This window comes from Eucyclogobius newberryi, unplaced genomic scaffold (genome assembly GCF_026437365.1).
Source record: "Eucyclogobius newberryi isolate DKJ021-1_F unplaced genomic scaffold, fEucNew1.0.hap1 SCAF_15, whole genome shotgun sequence".
NCBI classification, from domain to species: domain Eukaryota; kingdom Metazoa; phylum Chordata; class Actinopteri; order Gobiiformes; family Gobiidae; genus Eucyclogobius; species Eucyclogobius newberryi.
Window position 1 is genome coordinate 715865 of NW_027315779.1, and position 14538 is coordinate 730402.

Consider the following 14538-nt stretch of genomic DNA (forward strand, 5'->3'; position numbering starts at 1 on the left):
AATATTGTAAAGCATAATTATTTGGGCCATGATAATAATAACACCACATTTAAATATCCAGGTCTGTGTTTTAGCCTGGTTTAGTCAGACTTTCTTGGTAGAATTGGTGCGTTCACTTGTCACTATTGGCCACAAGGAGGCGAGAAAACACTGAGTAAAAATGAGAACTTGTTCTATCCAGATATGATTTTTAAAATGTTGTGCAACTTAAATTGATTACAGACTTTTCATTCTGCCGTGGGGGTCCCGGGTCGATTGTATGTTTATTTAAGGGGGGTCCCGGGTCGATTGTATGTTCATTTAAGGGGGGTCCCGGGTCGATTGTATGTTTATTTAAGGGGGGTCCCGGGTCGATTGTATGTTCATTTAAGGGGGGTCCCGGGTCGATTGTATGTTTATTTAAGGTGGGTCCCGGGTCGATTGTATGTTTATTTAAGGGGGGTCCCGGGTCGATTGTATGTTCATTTAAGGGGGGTCCCGGGTCGATTGTATGTTTATTTAAGGTGGGTCCCGGGTCGATTGTATGTTTATTTAAGGGGGGTCCCGGGTCGATTGTATGTTTATTTTGGGGGTCCCGGGTCGATTGTATGTTTATTCAAGGGGGGTCCCGGGTCGATTGTATGTTTATTTTGGGGGTCCCGTGTCCATTGTATGTTTATTTAAGGGGGGTCCCAGTGTCGTTTAAGCATGAAATCAGTTTGTACTTAAACATGAAGAATAAACTTTGAACTGTAATTCAAAATCATGTTCTGGTAAAGGGTTTGCAGCCCGCGTGTTTCCATGGTGATGGTGTTGCTTCACTCAGAACAGTAAAGTCCCTAATTCACACAAAGGTCACAAAGGCATTCGTCTGACACTGTTCGGCTTAGTATGGTACTGAACTTACCCATCTCCATGGAGACAAGCAGGTGAGACCACCAGGCCAAGTTACAGGTCAGATCTGTGGAGAGGCCACCCAGCTCACAGTTAAAATGAACGTCTTTGAGCAATAAAAGCGCCTGTAATGGATCAAATGCAAGATAGATAATGCCACACTGTGTAACATTCCAGACAAAGCAATAACAACATAATTTTAGTAACTTTCATCTTGTTTTCAATAAATTAATCTTGATTTCTTTTAGTTTCAGGTCATTCAGACATAACACCACTATCCACCAGAAAAGTGTCATAGTGCTGCTTTAATAAGTTAATAACACATAAACAACACTGTGCAGCTCTAAAACATGGCACACTTCTGTCATTGGCAGTTGCGTTCCAAAATGACCACGCCCCTGCTCCAGACCCGGATGTAGAGTCTTCTCACCGCTGCGCATGGATCTGCGCTCAATGGCCTCGTTCATCTCGAAGAACTACATTTCCATGACGCCAGTGGGCGCACGCGCGCGCGCACGTACGTAAGTACGTAAGTACGTAGGTACGTAAGTACCTCGGACAGAACAGGGTGGGGCCTGTGACTTGTTGCCCGGGCATCAGCTGAAGTGGATCCACGGCAGGTGGTCAGCGCGCGCCACAGCTGCTCATGGCGCTATGACGACCGCAAACTCCCGCAGGTGACACGGATGAGCCGCGTGAAGTCAAGAACTTCTCTGCACTTTGTATCACGCGTTTCAACTCTCTGGAAAACGTAGGACAGAGACTTAAAGGAGGAGGTAAAGAGTTTTGGACGTAGGCGCGTCTCGGCCGCGTGCGTAAAGGACACAGCGCGTGGAAGTTTGGCCACATTTGGATACAAAATGGCACTTTCAAGGTTCCACAACATCTTTCGGCTGCCAACCACCATGAAGAAGAAGGTGAAGCAGTACGAGCACGTGCACAGAGACGTCAACCCCAACGACCAGTGGGACATCGTGGGGGAGCTGGGCGACGGCGCGTTCGGTAAAGTCTACAAGGTGAGTGCGCGTGGGAGACGCGGCGAGTGCGCGCGGGAGACGCGGTCCACGCGCGGGTGGACGTGTCCCGGCTCGTGCTGCCTATGAAGCATGTCCCATCAGAGTGGGACATGTGAAAGTGGCTGATAGTAAAAGACATTATAATTATATATGATGCGCAATAATAAGATCAGTGTTTAATTGTCATAGAACGCGCTCGGTCACGTGACCTCTACATCTCTTCAAAGTGCTGTGTTTACCTTTTCATTAATAACCTGAAATTCTCAAGAACTAAACTTTGGCTTAAAAAGTTGACGTCACATTTGGCACAGGGAGGTGCACGTTATTGAAATGTGCCGTGTACTTAGAGGCGGGAGATGTAAACAAAAATGGATCATGGTATATAATCCAAAATGACCACAAAAAGGAACACATGTCCAAACAAGGGCATAAACGGATATTTCTGCACTTTTCTGAGATTCTTGTTTCTAGAACCAAGATCATGTGAGCACATTACACATTTATGCATCATAGAAATATCCTGAATATTGTCGAGATACTGTGAAATAGATCTATATATATTTTTTTTTCCGTTGACATCCGCTGGCGTCTTGGATTCATTGCGAAACGTCTTCGTGAAACGCTGCGGAAAGTTTCCCCGTTTCCTCGAATCCGATCGTTTCGCACAAAGCCCATTCGCCACCGGGCAACGTGACGGGCAGGTATACATTCTAGATCAGGCATGTCCAAACTACGGCCCGGGGGCCAAATGCGGCCCTCAGACCATTTTTTTTTTTTTTTACTGTAAAATTGGAAACAAATTCAAGCCTTTTTGATATTATACCAACCTAATATTCATGTTCCACGTCTTATTAAAAGGTGTGGAGGCGCATTGAAACTATGTCAAATGCAAAATTTCCATTGATTGACTTTGTCCTTCATCAAATTTGACGAAGTTGGGTTGTTTGTGGCCCCCGGCTCTGTGTAAGTTTCAAAATGGGGCCCTCTGTTAAACTGTAGAACATCTAGAACAGGGCTGTCCAAAGATTTGAAACGCTGTAGTTACAGTAAAAAGGCCGTGTGTGTGTGACAGGTTTTTATGATGAGCTCATTTAGACTTTATTTGGTGCATTTATACTATCTGCAAAAATAAATGATAGTTTTACACCGATCAAGTTGGTATTTTTGGAGAAAAGTTGAAAAATCTGTAGAAAATGACAGGAAGTGACATCACAGTCATGCGTCCAATAAGAATAATAATTTACGCAAAAAACAGTTTTGACTCTAAACAAGAATTCAACAAATAAAAGTGCTCCCACATATTTTTATTCGACTGATAAAACATGTTGTGCCATTAAATGAGTTTAGGCCAAGTGGTTGCTAAGTAATTTCCTAGTGTGACGTCATCAATCACAACAAGGAAGTAAAGTTCTAACCCTAAAACTGTGCTAACCTTGGATAATATTTGCCATAATTTTAGCTCAATTTGTAGCTCAATTTAAAATATATTTGTCTTAACAGCATTTTAGTTGAACAATAGGCACTTTAAGTAAGTAGTCGACGCTCTTTTTTTTTACCAAACCTTCTCCAGTTTCATTCTTGCAATTACAAAAATAAAACGTTGACAGCCAAGATGTATGAAAAGTTCAAACTTGACCGGTTTTTCAGGTTAAAACTTTTTTAAATTAGAAAAAGCTGCTGAAACACCTTTTTTCACATCTTGGTGACTTATTATTATTATTATTATTATTATTATTATTATTATTATTATTATTATTATTACTGACTTGGCCCAGACCGTCACACCCTGTGGCGTAATTATCCTGACGATCTTCCACATTTATAAAAGTTCATCGAAGGCAGTACTTTGTGAGAAATGTATTGAAAAATGTATCAATTTTAATATTTAGTATATTTACAACTAACAAACTATGAACAACATAACTAACAAAATAATCTCAAAATGACCATCCAAACAAGGAACTAAAGTGATTACCGTACTATAAGTCGCTTTTTTCATAGTTTTGACCGGGGTGCGACTTATACTTATATTTATACTTATTTACTTATAGTCTGGAGCGACTTATAGTCCGGAAAGTACGATATTTCTGTCCTTTTGTATTTAATTGTATTGTCTATTCAGATTTTGTTTAATACTTGACCCTCGACCAAGACATTTACTGATGCTTTGTTAAAATATTGTCCGAGGATCATAATTAAGATCATGCACAACAAATGAAGATGTGGCGTGTTACAGGTTTTAGTGTCACGATTATTGTGAAGAAAAAGCAATTATTCACGATTTACACGAGCGAAAAGTGACGTCTGACAGTTTCTTTCATTCCCCTCGTCTCGACACATTAATATCCCTCCGTTTTGTGGCCAGCTTCACAAAATCGGACTTTCTGAATGAGAAAATAAAATCTATAGTGACAAAAACAGCCAAATAAAAAAGTAATTTACATTCAGGTCTGTTTTTTGACCATAGATTAATTTTAAAGACATAATTTTGCTTCTAAAATTGTCTGATATTATTGTGACCTGATATCGATGACTCTTGACATCTCGAATAAAGATATTTGTTTATGTCAATAAGAATCAATCAATCCTACAGGAAATGTACTATTTTATATGTAAAAGAACCATGAGATACCGTATTTTCCGGACTATAAGTCGCACCAGCCAAAAAATGCATAATAGAGAAGGAAAATAACATATACAAGTTACACTGGAGTAGTATAAGTCTCACCCCGGCCAAAACTTATAGTCCGGAAAATACGGTATTTGTCTTCCTTTAACCACAAATACACAGAAGTGGTCTGCGGGACAGATGTATGCTACAACAACTACATTAATATCCACAGTATTTGGTATTGGGAAGTCACACGCCCAAGCCCCGCCCACCCCCGCCCAGTCTACGCATGCCTCGGACAGACGTTTGCCTTTAACACTTTGCACACTCTTCTCTTTCACTTGTGTCCATCTCTCGTCCTCCTCCTCGTCCTCGTCCTCCTCCTCCTCGTCTTCCTCCTCTGCGCCCTCACACAGCCCCAGTGTCCAGGCCCGGTCTCGTACAGTGGAGTGCATTCATAACTCTGGGAGAAGTGGCGTTCGAGACACTGAACTGAACTGTTTTCAGAGGTTTCCTGCTGTTTTTGGTTCATATTTGAGAGGTTTTAATGGCATCAAGTCGGATTTAAAGTCATATTTACTCTACACCCGTGTGCAGTCTTTGTAGTAATTTCAAGATGTATTTATTTTTGCTGCTTATTGAGTCTCTTTATTCATTACTTATTTGAATGTGTCGCAAACAGTGTTGTCACGATGCTAACATTTCAAACCCGATTTTGACACCAAGTAATAGACTAAATATTTTGATATTTCATTGTTCAACACAAACTTAAACTTAAACAAGTCTTGAACTAGTCAAACAATTTCTGTCCCGTTTGTGTGATTTATGTTTTGGTCTTTTGTGTTTTTACCATTTAGAAGTATCGGATTTTCCCTGCTTTTGACAAATCTAGTCACAAATACCAATGTTTGGAGTATTTAGGTACAGGTTTTGCAATAGTTGGGCTTGTCATTAAAAAAAGGTGAATAAATATGTGTGTAAAACAAATCTGGAGCAAATCTAGACTTTGCAACGGAGAATTTGTTTATTAGGGCATATTAATCGACTTTTGAACTGTACCAAAGTTTACTCGCGATGTGAACACGTACAGCTCCGTTGTTGTCACTGTCCTGGACACAAAAGGACAAAAGGGTGTGAACTTTCTGAACCCGCGACTGGCTCTTCCACGTAAGGGTAACCCCCGGGCGTTACGCAAGCGCAGGTCCGAGGCGCGTTACGTAAATGGACTTATAAAGTACCTTTTGAACAGACGGAGCATGTGAGACGGGGCCGATCCCTATCCACTTTGAGGCTGACTTTAAACGGCTCCGGGACAGACCGGAGGGACGATCATGAGGCGCTTGGAACATCTCTTGGAGGTCATGAAGATGTGACTTTTTATAGAAGAATAGGTTGTACGTGCTCCTCGCCGTGGCACCCGGGGCGGTGATCCTGTAGTCGTTTAGTCGATTAATCGGTCAGCGGTGTCTAGGTTGATCGACATTTGTAGTAGTTGGCATATTGTTTCATTTAGATTAAGGATGCATGTTTGAAAAAAATAAAATGAGCCATAGTTGGAGCCTTTCGTGGTCAATAATCCCATTAAGTCGACGCATTGCTTTTCTCTTTTACTGCGCGAGTCATAATTGGACCACAGTGAGTTACGAGAGTAAACGCAGAGCACTGACAGGTTTTTGAACTGTGCACAACACGACAATAAACTCTCCCATAAACGCTGTTTTCATGCTGAAGTGATTATGAATAAAGCACTCTTTAGTCAAGAGTGGCATTGCAACGTCGTTAGTTTGTGCAGGAAAAAGATGCAAAAAGCCAAATACTCCGTGAAATCCATGTTAAATAAACAATGTGTGATTAATATTAGTCGTTAAATACTGCAGTTTCACACAGGTTTGCAGAGTCTTTGAGATGAATCCACTGTTTTGGAGTTTCAGCGTCACGTTGTATGAGGGCACATGAGCGCCCTCTGGTTGCGCAATTGTGTAAAGTAGAAAATAAGGCTAAATGAAACCAGGTAAGATAAGATAAGATAAGATAATCCTTTATATGTAACCGTCCTCGCTCGCTTAAACGCATTTATTGAGGGTTAATCGGAAGAATACTAGGGCTGTTTTTTACTAAAGATATTCTTGGTTGACAAAAAAAACATGAGCTGTGCAGCGATTGGTAAACTAAAAGAGACAAAAGTTCTATCTAAAATGATTGCTTCAATTGTACTAATATCTGACCCAACTTAGTACTTTTCTGTATAGTTGTTATAGTGCTAAGAAACAGCAAATTTGCACACAAAAAGCATGATTAATTAAATAAAAGTGTAAAAATAATAAATAAATTAATAAATACATTTGTTGACTGATGTTGGTGGACGTACTGTATCATAAAAAAACATGAACTGCAATAAATGGAGAGCACAATAAAACACTTAAACACTCAGTTTGTATCTATAATGAGTCATAAAAGTGATTTATTGATCTTCAACAGCTCAAATCTGACTGTCCTAGTACAGAAAAAAAAAACACAAAATTCCCCACTTGTAAATAGTGACTCAAATTGTTGTTCCATCTCATTTATTGAACCATGCGTCTAGTGATTATCATGACTGACCCATTTACATCCTAAGATCTCACCGTGTCGCCAAATACAAACTATCATCGGTGCACAACAGTTTCATCATGTGTCCAAACTCGGCGACAACATTACCGCAATCGTTTTGATCAGATTCAGGCCTCGATGTCTGTTATTTTTTTGCACGTGTGAGTGTTCGGAGCCCCCACACCTGCATCTGTCAGCCTGATAAAGAGAGGAAGTCGAAGAGCGAGGGGAAGAGGGAGGAGGCCACGTGGGAGAGGGCGACCGCCAGCACAGGAAAGAGTGGGACTAGAGTGGGACTTTGAGCGTCACAAGAGAGGACTCCTCCCTTCTCGTCGACCTCCCGAACGTCTCTGTAATCGGCCTGTGTGTGTGGGAAGAGAGGAACTTTCCGTCGTTAAACACTTTGACACGGTTTCCGAAGCGCGGGAGTTAAACGTCAAGTCTTTAAAAGAGGTCTAGAGCGCCGAAGAGGTTCGTCGAATTGAGATGAAACGATGTCTTTTGGCTGCAGCCAGTCTCAGTCTGTGGTTAATGACACCGAGAGCCGCGCTGCAGTTGCCAAAGGGAAGTTGATAAATGATGCCGCTTGTAACGGAAGCGTGTTCCAAAGAGCCTCAGATTGCAGCAGTCTGACAGGATGTAACAGTTTTGTTCATTTATTTATTCATAAGTGGTGAAGAGATGACTGCATGGTGGTTTTAAAGATGATGAAATGGGTGAAAATGCAGTGTTTTGTCTATTAAAGGTATGACAAACCAGCCAAAAGGGTTTCTAGAGGAAAAATGGAAGACTAAAGTTCAGTTTGACAGGATGTAAACAGTTCTGTTCATTTATTCTTACGATCTGGTGTAGAAGTGGTGAAGAGATGACTGCATGAAGATCGTGAAATGGGTGAAAATGTTGTGTTTAGTCTATTAAATCTGTTTTTCTGTTCATGAACTTCAGTGTTACATTTTCCTCTACAAAGACATTTACGGGCACATTCAACCGTATTTAAGATAAATGACCGTTTTGTAAATTATTTTTGCACCCTGTATTTTGGATGACAGTTTGGATAAGACACATTTTAATCGGCTTCATGCAGCTTTATTCAATCTTTACTTTTTATTGTCCTTTGTCCAAATAAATGGCGATTGTCAAATGTTTTGACATTTTACCTTTCGCAGTTTGACATTGGCGTTACGTCCTGTCCCACCCGAATGATTCTAACCAGGTGACTTTGCTGAAGATGATCATTTCACAACTGTTGCATCATTTATGGCGGGGGGAGCGCTCGTATCCGATGTCCTGTCAGTGGGAAGTAGAAGAACACATAAAACCAGTGATGCTTTGAGGATTTTGATCTGCAAATACTCCAGGGATGGAAAAGAAAAAGGAAAAAAATCAATACCACATTTAGCATCTATTTCTGTTTTTGCTTCACCCGCTTCACCTGCAGTGTGCGTGAGCTGCCGTGGTGTGTAAAAAGCGTGTTTGTACTTGTTGAAACGTAAACAGTGGGAAGGTGAAATGGAGGCGGTTCATTAATGAGACTCGTGCGACGCTGCTGCTGTCGGGAGTTTCCATTCATCACACAACTCAAATATGAACTGTAGAAGCCTGAGCGATCAGCGGGATCATGTACGAGTCACGTATGAACTGTAGAAGCCTGAGCGATCAGCGGGATCATGTACGAGTCACGTATGAACTGTAGAAGCCTGAGCGATCAGCGGGATCATGTACGAGTCACGTATGAACTGTAGAAGCTCGAGCGATCAGCGGGATCATGTACGAGTCACGTATGAACTGTAGAAGCTCGAGCGATCAGCGGGATCATGTACGAGTCACGTATGAACTGTAGAAGCTCGAGCGATCAGCGGGATCATGTACGAGTCACGTATGAACTGTAGAAGCTCGAGCGATCAGCGGGATCATGTACGAGTCACGTATGAACTGTAGAAGCTCGAGCGATCAGCGGGATCATGTACGAGTCACGTATGAACTGTAGAAGCTCGAGCGATCAGCGGGATCATGTACGAGTCACGTATGAACTGTAGAAGCTCGAGCGATCAGCGGGATCATGTACGAGTCACGTATGAACTGTAGAAGCTCGAGCGATCAGCGGGATCATGTACGAGTCACGTATGAACTGTAGAAGCTTGAGCGATCAGCGGGATCATGTACGAGTCACGTATGAACTGTAGAAGCTCGAGCGATCAGCGGGATCATGTACGAGTCACGTATGAACTGTAGAAGCTCGAGCGATCAGCGGGATCATGTACGAGTCACGTATGAACTGTAGAAGCTCGAGCGATCAGCGGGATCATGTACGAGTCACGTATGAACTGTAGAAGCTCGAGCGATCAGCGGGATCATGTACGAGTCACGTATGAACTGTAGAAGCTCGAGCGATCAGCGGGATCATGTACGAGTCACGTATGAACTGTAGAAGCTCGAGCGATCAGCGGGATCATGTACGAGTCACGTATGAACTGTAGAAGCTCGAGCGATCAGCGGGATCATGTACGAGTCACGTATGAACTGTAGAAGCTCGAGCGATCAGCGGGATCATGTACGAGTCACGTATGAACTGTAGAAGCTCGAGCGATCAGCGGGATCATGTACGAGTCACGTATGAACTGTAGAAGCTCGAGCGATCAGCGGGATCATGTACGAGTCACGTATGAACTGTAGAAGCTCGAGCGATCAGCGGGATCATGTACGAGTCACGTATGAACTGTAGAAGCTCGAGCGATCAGCGGGATCATGTACGAGTCACGTATGAACTGTAGAAGCTCGAGCGATCAGCGGGATCATGTACGAGTCACGTATGAACTGTAGAAGCTCGAGCGATCAGCGGGATCATGTACGAGTCACGTATGAACTGTAGAAGCTCGAGCGATCAGCGGGATCATGTACGAGTCACGTATGAACTGTAGAAGCTCGAGCGATCAGCGGGATCATGTGCAAACTTAGGGACGTCACAACGTCAAATGTTAGTAATACGATTGTTGTGAGAAAAAACATCACGATTTAACGATTATTCGCGATTATTGAGACTGTGACCAAACAACATAAAAATCTCATTTTCCTTCATTCTCTTGGTCTCACATAAACTGTTCCTCGAGTTTGACCAGCTTTACACAATAGATTACTCAAAATAAAGTTAAATTTGACAAAAACATCCAGACATAAAGAAGTTATTTGTTTCTATTTTTGGGCTGTATATTGAACAAAAATACTTAAATTTGCTTCTAAAATTGTTATGATTATTTTGTAACCCGAGTAATCACGATTATCAATTAACCTTATAATCTTGACATCCTTATGTACAAGTACTACAAGTTGTGTACAAGTACTACAAGTTGTGTACAAGTACTACAAGTTGTGTACAAGTACTACAAGTTGTGTACAAGTACTACAAGTTGTGTACTGGTCAGAGATTCGTGTTTTGATTCGTCAACTAGTGAAACGATTATTTTTGTACATTCAGACTTTCTAAATGGAGTAACAACCAAATTTCTGACATTTTGAAATGAATGATGCCACGATCTTTTGTCATGCAGAGGAAATTATTTAATTACTTAAATCAGTTTTTGTGTTTGCTTTGCTACTTCCGTGTAAATAAATGTGTTTGAGTTTAAACCGATCGAATTGTGGGAACTTGTTTTTATTTTCACATTACGTGTAAAGTCTGTGGAGAATCGGTCAAAACGTGAAGGTTCTGTTTTTTTATTTTAAAGAAGAGGTGTTGAGACGCGTGTAGAAATATCCACATTAGCCAAGGGGAAATAACGCTGATTGGAGCGGACAGTATGGGCCGTTGATTCCGGTTAGAGAATCAGGGGAATCTGGATTGAATTGAGAATGCCCTTTAATTTGTACATATTACAAATTGGTGGTGTGTGTGGTCTGGGAACAGAAAGACAGTAAACATGAATTAGTCACATTACTAAACTTCTACATTGCACGGTGAATGCGGTATAGAACTCGGGTTACATTAGTAACCTACATATGCGCCGATGACGGAGCTATTTTTAGAACAAGCTAGTTGACGGCGAAAACAGCGATAAATAATGGATCGCGGCAGTTTAGCTGAATACAGTGCATTAACTGTCAAAGATAAGGATAAACATCAACAATATACAATTGATAAACATTAACACAACCAAATTCTCACTTTTATAGTAATTACGCACACAATATGTGGTGCTGCTGAATGGTTAGCTTGAATAGTAACAGTAAAAGAGGGCCGTCCAGAAACACGGAACTAAACTTTGGTTCCCCCCTTAGTCTTTCTGACAACGCGGATGGAAACTTCTCGCGTCGCGGAAGCGGCTTTTGCCACGCGGAAACGGGAGGAAAAAAGTGCGACCTTTTTGAGACGAGCTCGTAAAAGAGTCGCGCTCAGAGTGGCTCTTTAAGGGGCCGGTGCGTTTTATCATTTTATCCGTTTAACTGACTTCATAACATACTTTTTTTTACATACTTCTTCACATACTTCACATCGGCGGCGTTTGTTTTACTTCCTCATTGTGAAGGCTTAATTTAGACTTACAGCCAATTTAAAGTTCAGTTGAAAATATTTGAATGGCAAGTTATGATTTTGGGACATTTTCAACGTTCCTCTTTTAGTATTTAAAATAAAAATGCTGGCTAATAAATGATGCCAATAAAGCTGCAATACAATTATCAAAGCTGTTTGTTGACTAACTACGGATATATATTTTTTTTATTGGTCGACTAGTTGATTGTTTTTATGGATTATTTCTTGCATAGTGAGATTTAAAAAAAAAAAAAATAATTCACCAGATAAAGATAAAAAAAATATTAAAAATAATTTGAAAAAATGAATCAATTCTGTTTTTCTTTTTTTAATTATTGACATTTTATTATTAATGCCACTACTTCAGTTATAGAATAAGCTAAAATAGTCACAATTATTCTTATTAATTGTTGCAGCCTTAATAATTAGTGCTATTGTAATTGATCTGAACAGGCTGCGAAATAGACGGGGGCCCGGGGCCCGCAAGCAGTTGAATCTCCGGCGGGCCCGCGGTTTGAACTAGGAGGGGGCCCGCCGTGCCCCTCCTCGAAAAAAAGATTTAACTAGTAATTTGGCCATATTCGGGGCATTTTCATCAATTAAGTTTAGGTCTCCGTGATGTAATATCGATGAAAGCGGGAATCTGATTGGCCGCTGCGTTCGTGTTGCGTTCACGTGTCCTCGGAAATGCCCGGTCTAATTTTCTGGGCAATGTATATATGTTAGTAGTTTATTTTGTAGGACGTGATTTCATATATTCCACAAGATCTCCTTGTGTCAAATGCTGTAAACAGTATATATTTTGTATCTTAGAAACATTATTATATTAAATTAAACAGTTTTAAAGATCATGATCTCTGGTTTATATGATTCAGTATTTGTGCTCTTCATATCAAATAACAGATAAAAGTACTTTAAATTGTTTTACACGCTAATAAAGAGGTTTAAAACAACACATTTATCTTGTTCTTATGACGCCGCGATGCCGCACGCGCTTGTGGGCCCCTGAAATTGCTTGGGGGCCCCTAACTTTGAAAAGTAAGGGGCCCCCCAGGCCCCTAACTTTGAAAATCTATTTCTCAGCCTGCTGAATAATTGTGACTAAACTCTTAAACACGTTCCAACAGACAATTATAACAAACACAGTGTCGTTATCAAAAATGTCGTATAAAGAATAAACAAAAAATGTTAAAGAATAAACTGTCTGATTTTCCACAATACGCTGTAATCTATAAGTCGCACTGCAGTATAAGTCTCACCAGCCAAAAAATGCATAATAGAGAAGAAAAAAACATAAGTCGCACTGGAGTATGAAATGCGTTGCAAGTGTGAAAATAACAAACAATATCACATAAGTCGCTCCGGAGTATAAGTATAGAAGTATAAATATAAGTATAAGTCACACCCCGGCCAAAACTGAAACTTTGCGATTTAGAGTCCGGAAAATACAGGTATATAGCGTTTTTAAACTAATCAAGCAGTCGAATGTCATGAAAGATGAGAAAACGATGGTGCGAAAATGCGGTGAATTCCGTTTGACGCTACATTTAAATGACCTGCTGAACTTTTACGAGACAGACTTTTTTGGTTTATTGGTCGTATCGCGCTTTTATTCTCACCGTGGCTTTCAACCAACCGCGTCTCAAACGGTTTTGCCGGCTGTCGGGGGGGCGGGACCGCAGCCTGACAGGAGGGCGGGACCAAAAGGGGAAGCTGATGGGCGCGGTCTAAAGGAGTCGGTAACGGCGTGTGCTTGTGTGTGTAATCTCTGGGCCCAGATGCTGCTGTGCCTCCTGATAAGCAACTCGTGGACCCGGGACTCCCTTTGACGCCGCGGGTTGAACGCCGAGCTTTTGTGTTTTAAAGAATACATTAGAAAAAACGCACGAGGCCGAAGACGCGTGAGCGGCAGATGCGATGGAGGATACTGCGACCCGTTGACGTCCAAGACATCGTTGCGTCTAAATGCAGTGGCTGTGATGGGTCGCTTTGCTTAATGTCTTTTCTTTTATTCTTTTCATGTAACGTGGGCTAAAACTGCTGTGAGGTTTTGTATTATTTCTTTAGGCGTCGTTGCTGTCGCCTGGATCGAAGGTCTAAATGTGGCCTTGCTATAATTTCGCCCGTTTGGCAGTGTCCACTTTGTCAGCGCAGTGTTGTCGATTTATTTTAAACTCATTTTTACCTTGGCCTTTCTTCATTTTTTTTCAGTAATATCACTTAAACAGCCAAATGAGATTGTTGGCTTTTAATACAAACTCTTCCATTTTGAACAATAGCCAATATTGAAAGTCTTTGAAAGATTTTATAGTTGAAAGTATTTTTTTCCCCATCAGATGCAGCTTTATTTTTGACTTATTTTTGAAAAACTGTCTTTTGAAAACGTCTTGACAAAAAACAGTCTGACAAAAAAAAGTGAATTATATTTTTGTGCTGCACAACCTAATAATCTTGACATTGTTATGTACAAATACTAGAAGTTATGTACAAGTTATGTTCAAGTACTAGAAGTTATGTTCAAGTACTAGAAGTTATGTTCAAGTACTAGAAGTTATGTACAAGTACTAGAAGTTATGTACAAGTACTAGAAGTTATGTACAAGTTATGTTCAAGTACTAGAAGTTATGTTCAAGTACTAGAAGTTATGTACAAGTACTAGAAGTTATGTACAAGTACTAGAAGTTATGTACAAGTACTAGAAGTTATGTACAAGTACTAGAAGTTATGTACAAGTACTAGAAGTTATGTACAAGTTATGTTCAAGTACTAGAAGTTATGTTCAAGTACTAGAAGTTATGTTCAAGTACTAGAAGTTATGTTCAAGTACTAGAAGTAGTACTGGTCAGCAATTAGTGTTTGGATTCGTCGACAATTGAAACCAAAAAAAGGTTCAAATGTAAATGTTCAAATGAAGACTCCTAAAC

At 40.7% G+C, this 14538-nt stretch overlaps 1 protein-coding gene across 1 annotated transcript in view; it reads left to right on the forward strand.

Moving 5' to 3' along the window:
- Nucleotides 1–1649: 1649 nt before the first annotated feature.
- stk10 (serine/threonine kinase 10) overlaps nucleotides 1650–14538 on the forward strand; it is a 76441-nt gene continuing 63552 nt past the window's right edge. The window contains exon 1 of the mRNA XM_072445685.1: nucleotides 1650–1889. Within this exon, the coding sequence (XP_072301786.1) occupies nucleotides 1734–1889 (156 nt within the window). The 5' untranslated portion in view covers nucleotides 1650–1733. The remainder of the gene's footprint in view (nucleotides 1890–14538) is intronic.